This window comes from Phyllostomus hastatus, unplaced genomic scaffold (assembly GCF_019186645.2).
Source record: "Phyllostomus hastatus isolate PE091 unplaced genomic scaffold, TTU_PhHast_1.1 phas_scaffold_555, whole genome shotgun sequence".
Lineage (NCBI taxonomy): Eukaryota > Metazoa > Chordata > Mammalia > Chiroptera > Phyllostomidae > Phyllostomus > Phyllostomus hastatus.
The window spans coordinates 11,053,519-11,075,423 of NW_025334036.1; the positions used below are offsets into that span (position 1 = coordinate 11,053,519).

Genomic DNA, 21,905 nt, shown 5'->3' on the forward strand with positions numbered 1-21,905 from the left:
AAAAATATGGTTTTGTTCCATGAGATTTATGGAGATATTCTCGAAAAATATCTTATAGCTTTTAGATCTGATTGGCTGGTTAAATCTTCTATTAACAGATGCCCAATTTGAAAGGAAAATGCTAAGCATTGTCATGTTTCAAAGGAAACCTTTGCAAAACCCATTTTGGATGAATAATGGTTTTTCTTTCCAAAAAAGGACCTAGAGACTCAAAAAAAAACATTCCTCATCCTAAAAAACACAGGGAGCACTTCACAGCGCGTCCACAAGCCAGCCAGCTCTGACCGCAGTGACTGCAGAGCAAAGGCTTGCACTCGGCAGGTTCACGTCCGCGCAGATTTCAACCCACGCAGCTCAAAACCTGCGCTGTTCCAGGGTCAGCTGGCCTTCCGACCTGCACTGGGAACCCCCGCATCTGCAGGGCTGATGCTACTCGCACGTGGGCTTTTGATGACTCGGGCATCGGCGCCCTAACCCCGTGTCGTAAGGGCCAACTTGCCTTTGTCGGCACAGGGTCCTGCCCTAAAAGAGAAACACTTTACCCCTCTTGCTCGAGATGATCTTTTAATACAGAAAACCAGTCTACAATGTTTCTTAAAGCAAGTTATAATTTTATTCACTTTTCAGTATTCTTACAACCTTTTACATTGCTAATAAAATTCAAACCACAGCAACTAGACACGAAAGTTTGAGAGTTTACTTGAAAGTGACACAGAAAGACCAGACCACGTCCTTGACACTGCCGGACTCACAGAGCAGCGAGTGCAGGGAGGTGACTTTATTTAGCTGCAGCCTTCCGCAGTCGCGGCTGAGCAGCTTTCGAGCCGGGTCACATCTGGGCCGAGAATGGAGTGAGACACTTTGACTTAAGCAACAGAAAACTAAAGTCAGAGGAATGAAATAGATTTCCAAACACTGCGGAGTTTGTGCCTCTAGTTAAAGTAAGTTTAAATTTTTTCACAGAAAAAAAAAATACATTTAAGGCAAATAAAACCAAATTCCAGATTAGCATTGTTCAGTGTTTTGTTTTGCTTTTTTTTTTTTTAATTTGACCTTCATCAAGGCAGGCAAAGTACAGATGCTGTACATTAAAAACACACAAACGCGTCACTCATGACACACTGACCCCTGCAGGCAGAAGGACTTCCTCGGGGCGCTGCTCCTCTCTGAAGCGCATGACCGCAGCTAAATGTACAGGGAGCCGTCTGCTGGGCCCACGTAGCCGACGCCGATCAGCAGCACGTCTATCAGCGTCCATATGCCCAGGCCCCCGAAGCTGAAGAGCTTGCCGAGGCCTTCTCTCCACTGGCCCAGGTAGAAGCGGTCGGCTCCGAACCCGCCGAGGGTGATGCTGTAACACCAAACAGGACTGGAATCCACCAGATGCCCCCCGACTGCCCACAGCCAGGGGTGACCCCATAACACCACTCAGTCACACCCGGGAAAGGCTCTCTAATGACCCTAACTCTCTTTTAGGAGACAAGGATTATTTCACATGTCACAGCACCAAATGAGTATTTCCAATCCCTGGTGGGGGTCTGCGTACGCCAAGGGCTGACTTTAAGTGACATTTTCCACACGGGGACACCCGGCCATATCTGCAGGGCAGGAGAAGCTACTGGCGTCTAGTAGGGAGAGTCTGCAGATGCTGCTGAACATCCTACTATGCTCAGGGCGTGCCCCCAACAAGGAATCCCTGGGCCCCGATGCCAACAGTGACCAGGCTAAGAACCCCTGCCCCAGGGCTCTCTGCAGGCCACGGGGCCTCAGGCTCTGACTCTGCCCCTTCGCCCAGGAACGGCACAGCTTTTAGTTAGCGAACCCTTCGCCAGCTCCCTCCTGTGCTTCCCTCTACTGGGAAGAATGGGCACAACGCTCCCCCCAAACTGTGGGAAAGTTAAAAAAAAAATTCAAGCACATTTCTAGGTAAAAATTCTAAGTCCATAATTATTTCTGGATGGTGGAATTCTAGGTGACTTTTAATTTCTTTGTCGTTTTCACTTTTTCCAGTGTTCAGTATTATGCATGTATTACTTTTTAAAATAAAGAAGTTACTAAAATTAAAATATACATCATAAAGCTACCTACCATATTTTGCCATGTATAGTGCACACTTTCTTGCCCAAATTTTTGAGGGGAAAATAAGGACGTGCACTATACGTGGGTATAATGATGACACGCCACGGGCGTAACAACCCTGTGTATAATGCGCATGAGACCGCAGGTGCACGTTATACACAGCAAAACACGGAACCTGAAATACTATACGGTATTTTCTGACTCATGGTATGTTCACAATGGGAAACTCAGGCCGGTTCTCATGATCTGTAACCATGACTCAGTTAAGTCACGGGCAGGCCTCTTGGGAGAAAAGCCAACTTCCTGCCATTAAAGCACATAAACGTGCTGGTCTGATCACCTAAGGAACTCCCACCGCTCTGTGCCCTCAGGTCTGTCGGACCCGTGGGAGGATCGAGTGGAGGAGGAGCTCATCTGAGCTCAACCTCTGGAAGAAGCCACTCAACAAAATCCAAACGGCACCGTCAGCTACTCAGTGACAAAGCTCACCTCAGCGCCAGGGCTGTGGACCACTTGTAACCTCCAGTCCAGTTGCAGTACAGCATTTTCGGGAAAGTCCGGTTACCTTTAACAAAGAGAAAATGCTCTATTAGAAACGTGGGTATGAAAATACTCTTACACAGCCCTGGTTGGTGTGGCTCAGGGGACTGAGTGCCAGCCTAAACCAAAGGGTCGCCGGTTCGATTCCCGGTTGGGGAACACACCTGGGCTGCAGGCCAGGTCCCTAGGGAGGGGCGTGCCACAGGCAACCACACATTGATGTTCTCTCCTTCTCTTTCTCCCTCTCCTCTTTCTAAATGTAAATAAATAAAAAATCTTTAAAAAAGTACCCGTACACGGACCCTTAACTGTAACCAGAGGCCTTGTAAGTAAAAACCTACAAAGCACACACTGGTTACAACAGTGTTCCCTGGAGTGAAGGGTGAAAACAGAGAGCGCTGCCGTCTCTAAGCGCAGACTGAACACGGACACTGGTCAGGTGAAGGCTGCAGCATGAAGACTGGGGAATGCCCCGCCGGCTCTCAAGACCGGAAGCAGGAGGGTGGAGATGCCAGCATGCTGCTGAGGCAGACAGTCAAGGGGGAGCCCACCCACCTGCACAGAAGCACGTCCACGGAACAAAGGGTCCCGGGAGCACTGGCTGTCCGTGTGGGAAGAGCCTGGACCCGCCTCACCCCACAGACCACAGCCTGCTGCGATGGATCACAGACCTACATGTGAGAGGTCCGACTCACAGCTAAGAAAAGAAAAGAAAAGAAAAAAGAAAAGAAAAGAAAAGAAAAGAAAAGAAAAGAAAAGAAAAGAAAAGAGAAAAGAAAAGAAAAAGTATTTCCACAAGCCTGGAATAAGAAGAGATTTCTTACAACCAAAAGGGGCTAACTAGGAAACACTAACAACCTTCAACCAGCTCAAATTTCAAGTTCTGATCATCAAAAGACACCAAAAACAAACCGGGAGGGGGGGGGGGTTAACCAGAGAGAGGATTTTAGGGACGTCAAAACGTTAGCATCGAACATATAAAAGAATGCCTCGGAACCCTTCAGAAACAGACAAACCAGGGACAGCGAGTATGGGAGCGCACGCGGGTCATCAGGAAGAGTCAGGCAGCTCACGGGGTGGGAGCTGAGAACCGCCTGGAAGACGGCGCATGCTGGGCAGACTGCCCGAGTCTGACCGGTCCCGCCCGCGCGCAGCCAAGGGCCAAGGAGGAAAACTTTAACAGTCACACAACCTGTAATACGACGAACCCAATCACACGGAAGAATGAATGAACAATGACACGCTCTTATGAAGGATCATTATTCAGAAGTTAAAAAAAAAAAAAAAAAAGCGAAGGCGCGCAGAAGAATCCCAAGCGCCAAAATGCTGCGAGGGAACGAGTCCCCGAAGACCCTCCACTGACTAGTGTTCTATCCCGTGCTACCGCCCGCGCCGCGGAGTAACACCACCTCACACTGTATCTGCGGCACAGACGGGACAGCCCTGTAATGTAAAGAGAAGGAAGTGGGATGAGACCAAAGTTCAAAGGGGTGGGAACCTCTGAAGGCTGTCAGGAAAGCGCTGCGTTAGTCGTTAGGTAGATGAAAGTCAATTACGGTATTATCAGACTTCATACCTGATGGAGTTCTCGTTTTATCAGATATAACATTTGAAAAGATAAGCACACGGCAAATTTTCTGGACTTTTTTTTAGTTCACTGAGTTTACAATGGAGGCATAACTGCAAAGTGCCGATGAATGCTCCTGACGACGTAATTTAAACTTAATTCTCGACTCTCTGATTCCAGCCCCGTGAGCGAGCTGGGAGCATAAACCGTCGTGCCGCCCCGCTGCGCGGCGCCCGCGGGGCTCACCCAGGCAGTGCACGTGGTCCCGCACCGTGCAGTTGGCAGTGTAGCGCTGCCGGGGACAGGACACCGTCATGCAGGCGGTGGAGTTGGAGCACTCGTACTCGGTCTCGGGGAGCTGCCAGCAGAACCTGCAGGTCATGTTGATGACGAAGTTCTTTTGGGACCTGAAGTCCTGATCCTAGGGAGCAAAGGACACAGAATTCACCACCGGCAATGGAGTGGCAGCTCATTAACGCGTCAAGAAAAGGAAACAAGTCGTATGGCACAAGTCTGTAACATACTTGATGATCTGGCAGGAAGTGGCATGGAAACAGGTACCAAACCATTACACACGCAAAACAAATGAGTGATCCTATGCTCATAAAAATTTACACCCAAAAATGTATACCCAAGGAAAAAAAGTAGAGGAATTCTACTTTTCTAGAGGAAATCTACTACTACTAGAGGAATTCTACTTATTCACATCAAAACCATTAAGGTTATTTTAGGGTGGTAAGATTAGGCTATCACTTGTACCTTGCTAAATTTGTAATATTATTACATAACATTAAGCATGTGTACTTTTTGCCCTGGCTGCTGGTATAGCTCAGTGGATTGAGTGCCGGCCTGCTAACTAAGGAGTCGCTGGTTTGATTCCCAGTCAGGGCACATGCCTGGGTTGTGGGCCAGGTCCCCAGTAGGGGGAACTCGAGAGGCAATCACACATTAATGTTTCTCTCCCTCTTTTCCCCTCCCTTACCTTCTCTCTAAAAACAAAAAACAAAAATTTTTAATCTTTTTGAAAAAGCATGCGTACTTTTGTACAGGAAAGAGGAAAGTTTCTTTATAAAGCCAGGGAGTCACACACAGGTGAAAGGAGGGAGGAGGACATGTGTTCGAGGTCACTGTACTGCAAGTCAGGAGTAGAATCCTGGACCCCCCCCGCCAGCTAATGCTCCTAGAAGCACCGCGCACAGGGCGGCCAGTCCCAAACCTCCCCAGATGTCACCTGCACCCTGTCCAGGCCGCTACTGCTGCTCCCTCACAGGCAGCCCCGAAGGTCTGCCCACTTACAACCACACGTACAGACTCAACAGGGGTTCACTGCTGGCCCTTCGCTTCTGAGACCAGACTTTTTCGTTTCAACTTTAAAAGTCATTCTTGTGTTTTCTGCTTATAAAAGTAGCACGTGTTCTCTGTAAATTGCACATTTGGAAATTACAAAAAAAAAGAACCCCTGTCACCTCTCCAAAAAAAGACCCACTTTTAATCTCATTTCATCTTTTAATTCTGTAATATAAATTTACAGAAGCAGAATTATACTGAAAGCATTTTGTATCCATTTACCCCCCACTTTAATTACATATTGTTTGAAATCATTTTTAAATGGTCCTACAATCCCCTCTGGAAGTCATCATACTTATTAATTTTTTTTTTTATCAATGTGTAACTACTTTTTTGGACAGCGTCCCAAACTGAGCAGGAAACCACCAGCTTTAGGCAGTGCCGTTTTAAACATCTGCAGATTTGTAGTGACACGATTGTAACGCACGTTTCTTACCAGTCGTTTTTTTAAACTAGCTAATACACACACGGGGCGCCCACTCCCAGACAGGACTGGAGTGTGCGGAGGAAGCCGGCCTCCCCAGCACCGACAGCTGCTTACCCACTGGCCTTCAGGGGAGTCTCTTCTACGCCTGGATTCATTTCTGTAAAATTTAACTTTCCCACTGATACTTCCCTTTCACTTAATTCCGTCCATATCCGTACAGATCTCTGGAGCTGTGTAGCTCTTTATAGCAGCTGCAGTCAATGTATTCATTTCATTACACAGGGAACCACAAATTACATAGTTCTCTCCAGGACAGTCAGCTTGTCTCAAATCTCTCGCTTAGGTGAACAGCGCAGCCGAGAACACCCTTGGGTGCATCTATTTGCACCCATGTGCACCATCTGTAAGGCCGATTCCCAGACACGGACTGCTAGGCTGGGAGCTCCACGCACCTGTAAGTCTCCCAGGGCGACACACTGCCCAGGACGGCGGCCCCGCTGCCCACACTGACGAGATGTGTCACTTCCACCCTCGCAAACTCAAGTGTCACAAACCTTTTGTTTTGTGGCCAATCTAACAGGTGAAAAACACACTGTACATTTGTTTCATTATGAGAAAGAGTAAACTTTTTTTTCATATGCTGGAAGTCCATTTGTGCTTCCTTTTCTATGAACCATATGCTGTGTCCTGACACCGTTTTCCTAGAGAACTGTCATCTTTTCTCACTGGCTCCTAGGAAATCTTTTTATATTCTGGGCATCAATGCATTATTTGTGATGATTAGAGATACTTTCTCCTAGTGTGTCGTTTATCTTTTGTCTTCATGCTTCTTTAGATCATGCAGAAATCTCTAATTTTTACTAGTTCAACACTTACTTGTCTTTATGGCTTCTAAATTTTATTTTATGTTTAGAAAAATATTCTCTACCTTGAGATTTTTTTAAAAATTTTTATTTATTTATTTTTAGAGACGGGGAAGGGAGGGAGGAAGAGGAAAGAAATATCAATGTGTGGTTGCCTCTCGAGCTCCCCCTGCTGGGGACCTGGCTCTAAACCCTGGTCCACAATCCAGACACCTACCCTGATTGAGAATTGACCCAATGACTCTTTGGTTTGCAGGGCTGGCATTCAATCCACTGGGCCACACGAGCCAGGGCCCTATCTTGAGATTTTTAACAAGACATAGCTTATGCTTGCTCTAGTACTTTGCGACTTTTTTTTTTTCCTCACATGAACTATTTGACCTATCTGTAATTTATTTTGGACAAGACAGGGATTCCACGTTTTTCCTGATAGCTGCCCAGGCAGCCCAACATTTATGGGATCCTTCTTACCACAGAGAAACACAGACCCCTTCAGAAGCTGGTCTGGAGGAAGAAGGTCTGTTACCTCCCCTCTGTGACACAGCTGTCCTACTGACAAACAGACCCACCGGAAGGCCCTGCACCTGCTGCGGGGACACTAGCACGTCACAAAGAGCACCCCTCCTGCCGAGCTCGGTAGCGGCGGACGTCACTGGTCGGACATCAGCCACTACCGCTGGAACAGCAGTGATCTCACACGGGAGGGGTTGCAGGGTTTCCACACTTATGTCTCCATATACACATAACGGGGTCCTTATACAATATGCCCTTGATTGGTGCCCCCCGGGGGAGAGTCCCCTGGCCTGTGAGTCCCTAGCAGTGTGCATGGAGAAGGACTGGGGAGTTTACTTCTTTCCCTTAATCTGAAGTTCAAAGTGAGAGGGAGGTGAGGACGAGGGCCTGAGTGCAGCACGAGGGAGGGAGCATCTGCACATGCGCACGTGCCGGCCATAGATCATCTCTTCCTGAAAGGCTAACTCACTCACCGAGAAGGGGCCCTGGAGACTGCCACGTGACACATAAGAAAGCGTGGCTTGTCCTGGATCACCTGGTGACAGTGGTTCTAGGACCTCTGGCTCTTGACAGTCTATCCACGTATTTCACTGCTGCCCTCCTGAAGGAGGCACGTCCACCAGACCCTCCTGGGGCAGAGTTCAAATCCCACCCCTGAGGACGGGCACCTGCTACTTTAGAGGGCTCCCTATTCCTGGCGGGTACAGAGCGCAGGTGAGAGGAAGGGACTGCAGAGGAAGAAGAATCCCACCTGGGGCCCATCGCAGCCCAGGGTGGGGACCCTGACCAGGGACCTCGACCTGGGAGTTCAGAACTCCCCCAAGCTCTGTAATCTCTCAGCCTTTCATTGTTTGTCTTCTCCTCTGCTATTTCCCACTAAACGAAACAGCTAGTGTTTGCAACACCTAAAGAAGGAAGAAATGGAGCACCCTTCTTGCTCAATGGCCAGTTTGGGGAGACGAATGTCGAAGAAGCTGAGGCAAACAACAAAGGAAGCTATTTCTGCAAACGCTCCCCTCAGGCAGCAAGTTCTCCCATTTTCGCTAAGTGCCTCCGATGCGCCAGCCTCACAACACCCATCACTGCAGAAGACTCCCAACAGGTCTAGCCATTAGGTCGGCGGGGAGGAAAGTCTATTTAAGACACAGCAACAAACACGGACTGGTTAATTCCCGGGTGGTCGTGATGCCTGCCTGGCAATTAGCGTGATGTTACAGTGCGCACCAATGGGTAACATCAATATATGGAGACGGCAAACCCTTAAGTTTATAAAAAACTACATTTGGACACTGAGCCCATGAAATAGCATTTCCCCTTCGGAGCAAAGCCTCCACACTCCCTCCCTCATCCTAGACTTCAGGAGAGCTCTAGCAAAGGCCTGGGGGCAGAGAGAACTTTCCGACCCAGCCCTTCGTAGGTCAAGTTCCAAAAATTACGGGAGGGGTGGGGGGACTCTGCTCTTGGCAAAGGAAATGCCCGAGCTGCTGGCCAAGCTACAGGAAATCTGCAAAAGGCGTGGCGCGGAAACTGTTGTCTTCCTCAACCATTTTCCAAAAAGAGCCGTGTCTCCACGGAGACACCAGAAAAAGCTGTTCTGGGCCCCTTTCCTCATGTAACAAGAGAGATGAATAAATCACACGGCCAGGCCTGGCAACATCACCCCCTGCTACTCTGCCTCATGCAGGTGCTCAGACAGCATCCCTCAATGCATAGGCAACAGCCACCTGGCCCGCTTGCTGGAAAGTGTGGTGCCCACGTCTCCCTGGGCTGTTCCCATCCAGCGGGCCGGGGCTGCCTGCAGAGCCTGCCATTCCACCAGGAGCCCAGGGCAAGCAGCTCCAAAGTGGGCATCCTTAGAGATGCCCCTCCACGCTCCTTCCCCTCAGCCGAAGCATCAGAGATGGGACATAGACAGGAAGATTGTGACGGGGTGGTCTCTAACAGGCAAGTCCGTGCATGCGAGCTTTTCCCATGTCCCACTTTCTGCAGGAAGGCTGAGAGTTGCTTCAATTTCTCCATACATCAAAAAATTCCCATCTCAACCCTTGTGACCAAACCTCACTTGGAAATGGAAGCTCCAGTCTTTGGACAGAGTTGACTTGAATCCTAAAATATTACTTACAAAACGCAGGCGCTTTCTTTCAGAATTGCCGCACCCCCACCACTCAAGTCTAGGCGCTCCTGATAACGCCAGGTTTACCAGGAGCTTATTTAGGGTACATTAAGGTGTGGTACTCACAACGCAGGTAACCTGTGGCTTGACCGTGCAGTCAAAAGCAGCGGGCTTCCCGTAGACACAGGAGGCGTTTGTCCTGCACTCGATACAGTCTGCGGGGAGGCGGCTGCACGGACCGTTGCTGGGGCACTTCATCAAGTACGGGGGCAAGTTGGGGCTTTCTGCGCGAAGTGAGACAGAGGCTCATTCTCTTACAATAGTGACAAAAGAGAAACAATTTTCTAAAGATACACAGGGTATGAGCACTAGCAAGGAGATACGACGCTGGAAGAGCAACAGCAGAGCTGGAGCCGGACGCCTGTTGCTCAGACAGAGCCCTGCCACCAGCCAGCAGTGGGACTTCACGGAGAGCTCCGCAGCGGAGGAAAAAGTACTTGATGACTGTCCCCAAATGACCATGAAACTCAAAGGTGCCCATATATATAAAATGTATATTTAATGCTAGATGTAAATTAGGGCCTCAAAAACTCTACCATGCTACCAAATGAAAAAAACTAAGACTTAGGGGTGGTGGGGTTTGTTCAAGATCACAGAGGGAGAGGCAAACTGGAACAAGAATCCCAGTCCCTCAAGTTTCCAATCGGATATTCTTTCCACTTGAACTCCAATTTGGAAATGAACCCAGTGATCCTTGAACTGTTCGCTGCCATTACTGCACATTGCTCCTTCAATATAAGCTTTAATTCGTTGATCGCATTTACAGTTTTATACTATCAGGAGTCAAAACAGTTTTCTATATTAACAACTTGTTCAGGGGGTTGCAGGTTTTTCCCCCAGCCAGCCTAGCCAGGAGTACAGTGTATTTCTATCAGTTGAGAGAGGATCAAAATTGCAAGTATTCTTAGGAGGAAGAGAAGCTTTGTTTTGCTTTGAGAAACTTTCAAAAAGGTCCAAAAGGGTAGAAAATTCTCACACTTTCACTATTTAAAAAAAAATCTGTTTTAAATTCAAGTATACTGCTGTGTTGCCTCTTACATCCAAATTATGATCCACCAAATACTTCTAAAGGGAAGAAGCTGTAGAAACAAAAGTTAAATTTAGCAAAACACACTAATACTCATTTAAAGCTGGTCTGTCTTTAAGTCATTGTAGCAGGTGGGCAACGCTAGAAAATACCATTTTCCTTTTCTTTTGTTCCTGCGACTATTGAGGCTGGAAGATGGGACACTTAGAATCACAAAGCCAAGAGAACCCCAGCACCTTAATGGTGAGAAAACCAAAGCCCAAATGTGTGAATAATTTGTTCAAACTCCCAGCAGCACAACTGGGAGGTAGACTCCACATCTCTACCTGACCTTCTGTGTTCCTTCCATTTCAAACTGCCTTGGGGGTGCCTTTAATCCCCAACACCAGGAACAGCGGTTAAGAAGCAGAAAAAATTTCCCGAAGGGAAATAAGTACCGGTTGAGGGTTATCTTGATGGAGTGAAAAAATAATAGAAATAAAAAGATGGAAATGAAGAGTGTGGGACTGCCAAAAGGTATAGAAAAAGCAGCTGCCTACAGAAGATACCTAACTGCTCTTACTTAACTCATGTAATCTAAAATACAATAAACAAAGTATTCAAAAAAAAAGGAAAGTGATTTCATATGCTAAAAGAGATCTTAATCCAAAAAAGAGAGGGCTAACCCGCTAGATAGAAGTACACATTTACTAGAATAGAAAACAACTAGTACCTGCTGCCCTGGGAACTACTGTGAAAGTACGTGTTGGGCCCGGGTCCCTTATTGACTGAGCCAGCGGCTGCGAATGCTCTAAATTTAAGGATCCTACAATTAGAGAAACATGTTATCCTGGGATATGAACATCTTGGCATGTGATTAACAGGCAGGGTCGACGTCACGCAATAACCGCTTGTGAGAATCTCACAGCTCCACTGCCCCAAAAAAACAAAGAATGAAATGCCCACAGGGTCGACACCCACTTAAATCCAGGGTCAACTAGGGAACAAAGCGTGGTGTCGGGATCAGTCCCGCGGTGCAGGTCGCGCTCCGCCCACCCCGAACCCGCAGGCCCTGGACTCCGTGGCTAAACTTGCAGCTCCAGAGTACCCGCGCGGAGGCGCAGCCCCAGACCCGCGGCCAGGGCGCGCCCGGCTTGAGCTGCAGCGCCCCGCCACCCTTCCTCCCGGCTCTCAGCGTCCCAGCCTCTTGGACGCTTCCTGCAGATCCCGGGGATCCCTGCCACCCAGCCAGACCCAGAGCAGCTCTCGGCCTTGAACTCACCACCGCCCGACAAGATATAAAACTGTGAGAGGAAGAGGAGCACACGGCTAAGGCGGGCCACAGCCCTCAAACGGCCAGCTGCCGCCGCCATCTTGCCGGCGCGACGCACTTCCGGGCGGCGGGCGACAGTTCTTCCGAGGGGCGGAGGTACGAAGGGGGCGGAGCCAGGCACAATTCCCGCCCCCACCCCACCCCAGTCCCCGGGAAACCCAGGGCGCAGGGGCTTTGCGGCACCAGGTCCGGAAGCTCACCGGGAGCTAGGGTGGAGATGGGCTTCCGAGATGCAGCCTGTTTGCTGCGTTTCCAAGCGCTGCCCAAGCCCCCGGTGGTGCCGCTCACCCCGCCTTCCGCGGCTGGAGACCGGGAAAGGTCATCCGGGGCAGAAATGCACACCTGAAGTGACTGAAGACAGAGACGGGCACATAGGAGAGTTGGCCACCGTTTACATGAGGCTGGATATGTATGTTTGGAGAAAAACCGCTACTATGTGCTAGGTCCTGTGCAAAGATTTTGATGACGTTACATTTAATTTCATACCAAAATGGTCTTGTTTACATATGAAGAAACTGGCCCAAACTGGGAAGCCCCTCCAGGCGTGCCAGGTGGCCCCGCGGTCCTGGGGCTGGCACAGTCAGTGCCCAGCTCTCGTTTCTCCCCAGCCTGCCCTGGTTCCCCTGGCCGCCTCCTTCAGGACACGCTACTTACAAAAGTTCCTCTAAGACCGGGACAAGACTGGACATTAAGTATAGAGCCAGCAGGTCTTCAGGCTCCTGGGCACTGGGGCAAGAGCCCTGCTATAAGGCGAGGGTTCAAGCATGGGCCCCTCCCTGGAGGCCAGCCGTGGGGAGGGGCGAGGTGCCCCACGCCGCAGGCTTCCTGCACACTCACACAGCAGTCTGCACTTGTTTCTAGCAGCGTTCTTTGTCCTGAGCGATTGACTCGCTCTTCCCACCCACTCATCACAAGATCATGGGGGGAGGGAGGGTTTCAGAGGGGCGGCTTCTGACTCCCCACTCCTTCACTAGCTCATTCGGTGAATGAAAAAATAAAGATATCGAGGAGTGCTTGGCCTCAATAAATATTAGCTTGAAAATTATATAGTTTGCACCTTATAGCACTACGAGGTCTGATATATAATACTGTTTTCTTTACCAACTGTTCAAGAAACTAAATGATATGTGTGTTGAGAGAACATGTCCTAAATTTATTTTGCATTCCATAGTACATAGCCAAATAAACACAAAAGTGACTACTAATGGTTGGTAGCTAAATTCTCTATTGGTATAAAGCCCATTAATTCTGTTCTGAGCAGTGAGGTACTCCTCTTAATTAAAATCAGAAATCCATTTGAGTACATAGAGCAGTGGACCGTCATTTTCACATCAAAAAGGTCATTTAACTCTAGGGAGGCAGATATTTTGGTATAAAACCATAGCTGAAACACTATGATGCCTTTTATTCGGAAATTTGTATTTTCTAAAGATGAACAAAGCTTAGTTGTTCATTAGAATCATTAAAACGGCAACTCTGAAATTACAGTGCAAACTACAGCAGATTCTACAACGCTGAATATGAGTTGAGTCCTTTGCCAATAATCCAATATTGAGTACAGCTTCTCTTGCAGTTCTTGCTTAGTTAAAGCAAATTAAGCAATGACTCCAATTTTGGAGATAAAGTTTCAGTGTGAACTTGGGTAAAACAACTGACAACATAATGTTGTTAGGAAATAAGATTTCCTGTTGTATTCCAAAAAGCTTTGCAGACTTTTATTTGAAATCTATCTTTTATCACACACACGTCTTGTCCTGGTATTTCCCTTTTTCAGTGAATAACCTTTTCCCACTTAAGTCTCTCAAGACATCTGGGAAATTGAATACTTCCCGAGCTTGTCCTCTTACCGCTCTCAGACACATTAGCGAATTAAACTTTGTCTGTATCAGCTACTCTTTCATCATCTCCTCTCCCACTGCACCCATTGGGGGACTGACTGTCAGCAGGTCTAAAGCTCCCAGAAGAGGCACTAACAGTAATTAAGAAATAAGCATTTTTGGGGTTCAAAACAGGGTTACACAGAAAGGAGTACAAAGAAGGACTTCAAAATTCTTCCTCAGCATTAAGAATACGTGACGTCTTGAGATTCTTCAGTTTATCAATGGCAGAAGTGAGTGCAACCTCTCCATGAATTTTGTTGTCCCTTGTTCGAACATTTACAGCATTATTTGCTTTTTCCTTTTCTCCAACCACTGTGGAAAAGAAAAATCACATTTTAAGTCAGCAATTTATGAAATATTAAGTGAGTAGTCACATGACAGGTGTCTTATGGAGCATTTCTTCAGTTTTTATTATTAATCACTAAATACCCATCTGATGGCCATTAGTTCCTTGAGGGAAGGAACCACTTCTAATCCCACCTCTCGTCTACCTGAGAGAACTACTATGGTCTCCTGTGGTCTTGGGGTGCACAGGGATGCGGGGAGCTCTTACTTATGGATACCTTGACTCCACCCCCTGGTGCATCAGGGGGTGTCTCAACCAGCCAACCAGAGTTTTCTGCAGTGTAGCCTAAAAAAAATGTGTTCTCTCCAGTGACCCATACTGTGAGATGACAAAGGGATCTGCCACCCCGTTCCTTGCCATCTGGAAGGAAGAAAGTGGTCGAGTGAGGGGAATAAAGTAAAAATCCAAGAGAAGCATGATGGACCGGAGCAGAACAGGGACCAGAATGGGGAGACAGCCCTGGGAAGAGTTACGCGCCTCCATCTAGTCACTCTTCTAGTGGTTTGGCTGTTAAATTCTACGTTCCGTGTGGATGGACACTCCAGTGCCCATCCAACAAATTCCATCTCTGTCTAAGCTACACAAAAGCTCTGTCACCACCAGAAGCCTGATCAGAGCATCACCATGCTTACTACAGAGTCCAACCCTTCCGATGACAAATTGTTGACAGGAAAGTTCTATGCATATTTATTTTGCCTCCTACCGAAACTTTCAATTTACAGGAGCTAATCTCATGCCTGCAGGCAAAGCAGTATCAATTTCTCTTGCTTTCAAATCATTTTTAAAGTCAAAATTTTAGTTTCTGCATTCAATTAGTCACGTGCCCACAGGACATTTTTTTCACTTAATTCTTTTCTTTGGATCATCGTAACCCTGGAACCTTGTCCATGGATTAGTTTAATCCTAAAGATTTCTAATAAACCAGAAAAGCAAAGGAGAAGATTTTCAGCCTGGAAGATAGCTGAAAGGGAAAGAGTGTAATTCAACTGATGAGATAATTTTCATATTTTCCCCACTGTTCGTCTGAGACATTAATTCATGCTGGTATTGTTAGACCACAGGATCCACGGGAAGCTCTGTAACTGTTCTCCCAGCAAAGAACAGAACACAGAGGAACAGCCTTCCCAGACCACCACACACTCTGCTTCGTGTGTAAGTAATTCAGAGTCCGGAGCGCCAACCATCACACTGTGGAATCTCGTGTATAAGTGATTCAACACTTAAACTGATACCTGGTATAATCAGGGCGTCAGTCACCCCATGTTCTTTATTTCCGCTTTTGGAATTGAAGCGCAAACAGCGAGCATTTAGGAGGAGAGATATAAATTTAAATTACCCAAAATAAAGTTATACTGAGCCAGCTGTGCATTTCGGATTTTCTTATTTAGCGTACAACTATGATCCAAATCAACGTCGGCCATGAACCCTTCTTCAGAAAAGGCACCAGATACCTGTAAGGACATAAAACGCCGTGTTATTACATTACGGCAGCCACACCCTGGCGTGGTGCCCCCACCCTGTACCAGCTGGGTCTACATGACCATAGAGACGGGTGGGAGCGACAGCAAGTCACACCTGAGATGACAAAGCACCTTCACCCCCCAGCTCCTTCAGATCACTCGCTCTGGGGGAAACCGGCTGCCACGTGAGGAGCACGTTCAGGCCACCGCTGCGGGGGTCTCTGAAGATGGGAGCGGGCCTGGGGGCTGCGGCCCAGGCGGCTGGCACCCCCTGCAGCCTCATGGGCGCCCTGAGCCAGCACCACGCAGCCAAGCTGCTCCCAGATCCTGACTTCCAGAAACTCTGAGCCAATAGATGTTTGTTGTTCTAAGCTGCTAAGTTTTGGGGTCATTTGTTACATTGCAATAGATAATATAAGTATTTTTCCCTGATGGAGCCACATGGCAAAGAAATAAATGTGAGAAGTTTTAAATACCAATTTCTCGAAAGCATTAAGAAAGGTGGTGGTTCTGACATGGCACAGAGGCACGATCCAGGTGGTGCCCCATCACTGAAAACGTCACTGCTAAGTGCACGTGCCAGTGAGGCAGCGCTTTAAGGCATGAGCACATTTCAAGTCAATATCCTCCCCACACTGGGTGCCAGGACGATTAGGTACTTTAAGCGTCTCTGGTTTTACCTGAAGTGCGTATTTTTCACAAGTTGGCCCCACGGGGATGACCATTACTTGACGAGGAGACAGCCAGAAAGGCCTGAAAAATATATAAAAATATAGCTTTTCAGAATGACCCCTTACTACATGATTAAAAAACAACCTAAGGTTTATTTAAAGTAAGGGCTGTAAGAGAGCAGCTTCCACAGAGCAGTGCGGCAGTAAACCAGTCTGTCTTAGGAGGTAGAATGCTGTACTGGGCATTTTGATAGGAAGGGGAGGGAAGCGGGGGCTGGCAGCTGGGTGGAGAGGCTAATCACCCCATAAGCACGCTGCTGAACCCCACCATGCCAGCCCGGTGCCCTCCTTTTGCTACAAAATCACTTCCGTGGTCATAAGGACCCGTGCTTCTGAGAGGGGCTGGGCTCAGTGGAATCTGCGTGGGGCCCTGCTGGAGGCTGGGCAGAGAGGAAGAGCAAAGCAAATCAGAGTGTGTGTCTTTTCCAGTGAGGACACATCATGGGCCCTCACACGGCGAAAGGGACACGACGTCAACCACCAGCCTGAAGAGAGGCGGCTGTCCCATCGGGGTGACGGTGGCATGTCAGGGATCAGGGCCCATCACACACGAAGGCAGAGGGAGGCTTCAGGAGGGGCCTGGCGGGTGGACCTGGGTGGGGTCCGAGTTGCTGAGTGCATCACGCTTGTCCTAGGGGCCACGCTGGTCATCGGTCACTGAGCCACCACGAGGGGGAGAAGGAAGCTGCCCATCACAGAATCAGCCTCTCGCATTTCAATGCGGAAAATGTGCTCACAGTGGGGCCACTGGGTGGGCAATCCCACCGCCCTGTGGCCCATTCTGAGCTACGTCATCCCCACTCCTCTCCTGCAAACCCACTCGTCCTGTATTTTCCAGTCCAATGACTTCCCAGTCTCTGACCCTGCAGCCACAGCAGCAACTGGAGCTCGCGCTCCAGCGCCCCTCCACACCCGGCCATCCCCCCTCCAGGCCCGGCGGACTACAGGAGGCACCCCTCAAACTCCTGCGCCTACGGGCATTCGCCTTCCTCGCTTCGTCCCCGAGGGGGCCGGGCTACAGCAGTTCTCTCTGGATTTGTGCCAACGCGCTGCTCAGGGCCACGTGCGGACCAGGGTTTCCTCCACAGTCCAAGGTCGCCTGGTGCCCCGAGAGGTAACAACACGGGTTGAAGGTGGGATGGCAGGTGGGCGAGAGGTGGGACCCTGGGAGCATGGGCCTCGTGTTTTCCGGTCAGTGACTATGCAGGGCTTGCCGTGGCGAGAGGGTGGCTGTGCAACGCTGCTGAGCTCCCGGAGACGTAAGGGAGCTTCCATGCCCGCCCGCCCTTGTTTTCCGGCTTGGCAGCGGTAACAGGATTTTTGTACTTGCTGTGCGGACCCTTGCTAATCATAGGCAGGAGCCACCCGATTTTTCATGTTTGATTAATTTGATCTTTTAGACATGAGTTTTAAGAAAAAGACACGGATTTTTCTTTTCCACGTCACTTACCATTTCCCCCCGTAGTTTTCCGACAGAATGGCTATCATTCTTTCCACCGAGCCCAAGATGGCCCGATGAATGATCACAGGGTTCTTCTTATCGTCCCCTTCCTTGCTGAAAAAATAAAAATTACACATTGAAGTGTTTCCTTAAGATTCAGGAAGGACTTTAGCTTCTTAAAGAGTTATTTTCCTAAACTATGTAAAGCAATGGCTTCCTCTTAAATCTTTAAGCATACCATGTGATCTTTATTAGAAATAAATTTTTCTGCCCTTTTGTTTTCTGCCCAAACAACTGGCTGGGTAGCTCAGTTGGTTGGAGTGCCGTCCCAATATGCCAAGGTTGCAGGTTCAATCCCCGGTCAGGGCACATACAAGAATCGACCAATGAATGCATCAGTAAGTGGAACAGCAACAAATCATTGTTTCTCTCTCTATTTCCTTCTCTCTCCCTTTCACTCCCCTCCTCTCTCTCTCTCTCTCTCTCTCTCTCTCAAATCAATAAATAAAAAAAATTTTAAGAAATAAAGTTTTCTCCTAATGATAATATCTTTTATAAAACAGAAAAAAGCCAGGTAGGTCTCCCCGGGGCCCAGATCTTGATTTCTATGTATTATCCTCCAACATTACATTTATCATAGTTTTCAGTTCTAAAAATTCCATTTCTCACTGGAAAGATGGCTGACTCAAAAGCTGGGTCAGGGAAAGATGCAAATGAGCCTGCAGCATCTCACAGTGCCAGTGGGCAAAGGCAGGCTAATTTTTTCTTTAAATAAAGAAAGATAAAGGATGGAGCATTTAAAAGGGACTCAGGAGCCGACACAAAAGAATGACCAATGGCAAAGGCTGGCACGATTTGGGCAAGAAAAACTTTAAAATATTCTATTTTATTATAACCCAAAGTATGAAATTGATATTCACAAGCCTGTACTGATAGAAATAAACAGTCGAAGAGACAAACACGTGAAGAAGGCAAATCTTCCTCCCAGAATTCCAAGCAGCACGTGCAGATAGCAGTTCCTCCCACCCAACGGCACCAATCCCTTCCAGAAACAGGAGAGAGGGGACCACTTCCCAACTCATTTTACGAGGCCAGTGTCACCCGGACACTAAAACCAAAGACAAGAAAACTCCAAACCAGTGTCCCCCGTGAACACACACGCAAAAGTTCTCAACCAACTGTTAGGAGACTGAATCCAGCACGCATCCAAACAGTGCCTGGCCAGGTGGGATTGCACCCCAGCCATGCAAGGTGCAGTATTCTTACTGTGATCCACCGGGTGAGCAGGCTGGAGAAGAAACCGCACGGTCACACCAACTGATGCAGTAAAAGAATGGGACAGAACTCAACACCCGTTCGTGATTTTTAAAACCCTCAGAAAGCCTGGGAGAGAGAACTCCCTCGACCTGACACACAGCGTGAACAAAGACCCACAGGTGACACCGGACTCAGGGGTGAACGACTGTCTGTTTTCCTGAGACCGAGAATGCGGTAACCATGTCCGCTCCCGTCCAGTTTGCTCCACACGGTACTGGGAGCTCCAGCCAGAGCCACGGGCAAGGGACGGTAGCAAGAGGCAAAGAAATAAACATCCCTATCTGCAGATGGCTTAACTGTCTACAGAGAAAATCCTCAAATTTTTACAAAGACCAAAAAACCCTCCTAGAACTAGTAAGTTCAGCAAAGTCTCAGGATACAACACCAACATAAAAAATTGGTCGTATTTGCAATAGTAGCAACGAACACATGAATGACAAAGTTAGAAATACAATACCATTGACAGTCGCTTCCTCCAAATGAAATACTTAGGAATAAAGCTAACGAGACATGTACAGAGGACTTATACATGGAAATCCACAAAAGATAAAAGAAATGATGAACGAAATCAAAGAAGCTCAAGGATTGGAAGATGCAAATACAGTTAAGGAAAATCTATCCAAATTGATCTCTAGATTCAATTAAATGCCAATAAAAATTCCCACCAGGAACTTTTGTAGATCTGTTAGAAGCAAAAGAAGAAGCAGCAGCAAAACAATTCTGTAAAAGAACAAAGGATTCACATCATCTCACTGATAAGACCGACTACACAGCTGCGGTTCTCCAAACGGCATGGCACTCACGAAAGGGCGATCAGTGCGTCAGGGAGACAGAACCGCACATCTAGAAAGAGACCCACAGAAATACTCATCATTTTTGATAAGGGTACAGTGGCGAGTCGATGGAGAAGGGCTGCCCTCTACAACCAGTGATTAGACATAGGACGGACAATCAGGCACCTCGATGTCACCAGGGAACTCTGCCCTAAACTTCTCAGACAAAAGCTAACTCAAAATGGACCTTAGATTGAAACACAAAGCTTAATACTTGGAAACCTCTAAAATAAAGCACAGAATAAATTTTCATTACTGGTGCTTAGGCAAAGCATTTGTAGTCATGAGCCAAAAATATAATCTGTACAAGAAAAACTATGTAAATGAGACATCGTTGAAATAAAAAACTCGAGATTAAAGGGAAAGTGAAGACACTATAAAAAAATGAAAAAAAAAAATAAAAGGAGCCACAGATTAGGAGAAAATATTTGCAAATCACGTCTACATTGAAGGGCTTATATGTAGAATATACAAAGGACTCTGAAAACAGCTGTGACAGAGTCCGGATACGAGTTCCGCACACGTGTCACGGCCGGTCACTCACCTCACGTAGGTGAGGTTGAATCGGATGGGCAGTTGGAAGTCCAGCTGGATGGTAGCGCACTGGTGCGATCGGCCAAGAGCGTCCTTGATTTTTATATCGATCTGCAAAGGAAGCGACGTTTGCTTAGACACAGTGTCTGTTCTCCTTTTACACTGTGCTCTTTCTGAAGCACGTGGTCAACTTACTTTAGGGCCGTAAAAGGCTCCATCTCCGGGGCTCACCTTCCAGGGCCTTCCAAAGTCCACAAGGCTCTTCTGCAGCTGCTGTTTTTTAAAAGAGATGAGAACATTGGAAACATCTACTGCCCTGTACATTTCATCCTTTTTGTCACTGGCTCAGGAAAGGAAGCTCTTATGAATCTTAAGTACATTCTATTTTAGTTCAACATATGTTTATTGAGCTTCTTTTGCATTCGATAAACTACCAAGTGATGACCACATAGAGATGATTAAGATGGTAGTTAATAAACACACACCGTTTATTTGGTGGGAAGAGAAGATAAGTTACTAAACTGCTCCAGAGGGACACTGAGACCCTTGGGCCAAGGCAGGACACACTTCTCAGGCCCCATCTCCTCGTGACAGTTCCCAGGCAGCTCTTGTTGGTGGCCCTCCCCACATCAAAGGCACGAAACACTTGATCTGGCTGCCGCCTCTGCTCTGCGTTAGGTGGATGAGAGGACCAAGGGGGCGGGGCGCCTCTCTGGCATCCTCCCATCCATTCACATCGATGAGGTGGGGGATTGATAGGGTGTGGGAGCAGGAGGCCCCCTCTGGTCTTCAGCCTAAACCACAGAGGTTCTTTTCAGTTGAGCTTTACGGAGATCCTTACACCTGAGGGTGGCTGGTGTACACAGAAGTACTCAGAGTAAAAGGGTCTTTCAATCTGCTGCTACTCCCTGCGAATACAGGTTCTTGGGGACGCACGTCCCTGGCCAGAACACTGATACACCATCCAAAATGCCATTCAAATCCCTGCCATCCCCAGATACATGGATGCCCACGAAGGGGCTGACACGTGGGAACAAAGGGCCCGACAGGAAGTCTAACATGGTGGTGTCTCGGGCGGAAGCAGGGTCAGAGTACGCTGACTCCTGGGGTCCCAGGGCCCTCCGTCAGGGTGGGCTGGGAGCTGGCGCTGGCTGGGGGCCTGGGGAAGCAGCTTCCCTCCTCCTTAGGAACAGCGAAGGCCAGCACCATGGACGCAGGTCCTCCCTCTCCTCTGTCTTTGAAAGAAGAGGAGACACGTGCATGTGTTCGCAGGGTGCAGGGACAATAAGCCCAGTGACAACAGACACCTAGGTTGTGGAAGGGATCTGGGGGCTCTCAGGGAATTAAAGGCCCCACAGAGGCCAGGTCTGGGGGAACAGCATAAGGCAGAGGTCACTGCTTGTTACGGGGCGTCTGAGGACACAGGGAGAGCAAGGCCTGGTAGGGGTAGCCAGGGAAGGCTGAGACAGCTCTTGGTTTAGGTGGGGGCGGGGGGAGCAAGTGCAGGTGTGAGGG

General features: G+C 48.2%; 2 protein-coding genes across 5 annotated transcripts in view; both read right to left on the reverse strand.

The window, feature by feature from the left end:
• Window positions 1–590: 590 nt before the first annotated feature.
• On the reverse strand, window positions 591–11,904 carry TM2D3 (TM2 domain containing 3). Of its 2 annotated transcripts, XM_045824713.1 has the most exons (6): window positions 11,798–11,904; window positions 11,249–11,341; window positions 9,576–9,733; window positions 4,433–4,607; window positions 2,569–2,644; window positions 591–1,351 (listed from the first exon to the last, which is right to left on the reverse strand). In XM_045824713.1, the coding sequence occupies exons 1-6, from the start codon at window positions 11,886–11,888 to the stop codon at window positions 1,186–1,188; spliced, it is 759 nt and encodes a 252-aa protein (XP_045680669.1). In that variant the 5' UTR covers window positions 11,889–11,904; the 3' UTR covers window positions 591–1,185. The 2 variants fall into 2 exon arrangements, with proteins under 2 accessions (XP_045680669.1, XP_045680670.1); XM_045824714.1 differs by lacking the exon at window positions 11,249–11,341.
• Window positions 11,905–13,213: 1,309 nt separating this feature from the next.
• TARS3 (threonyl-tRNA synthetase 3) overlaps window positions 13,214–21,905 on the reverse strand; it is a 37,781-nt gene continuing 29,089 nt past the window's right edge. Inside the window, exons 14-19 of one of the 3 annotated variants that reach the window (XM_045825102.1) lie at window positions 20,586–20,663; window positions 20,401–20,501; window positions 17,716–17,820; window positions 16,215–16,287; window positions 15,411–15,525; window positions 13,214–14,040 (exon numbers count right to left, since the gene is read on the reverse strand). In XM_045825102.1, coding sequence (XP_045681058.1) covers window positions 13,892–14,040; window positions 15,411–15,525; window positions 16,215–16,287; window positions 17,716–17,820; window positions 20,401–20,501; window positions 20,586–20,663 — 621 coding nt within the window. In that variant the 3' untranslated portion in view covers window positions 13,214–13,891. Of the gene's footprint in view, window positions 14,041–15,410; window positions 15,526–16,214; window positions 16,288–17,715; window positions 17,821–20,400; window positions 20,502–20,585; window positions 20,664–21,905 lie in introns of those variants that run through there. The other 2 variants (XM_045825103.1, XR_006784098.1) reach the window with 2 other exon arrangements.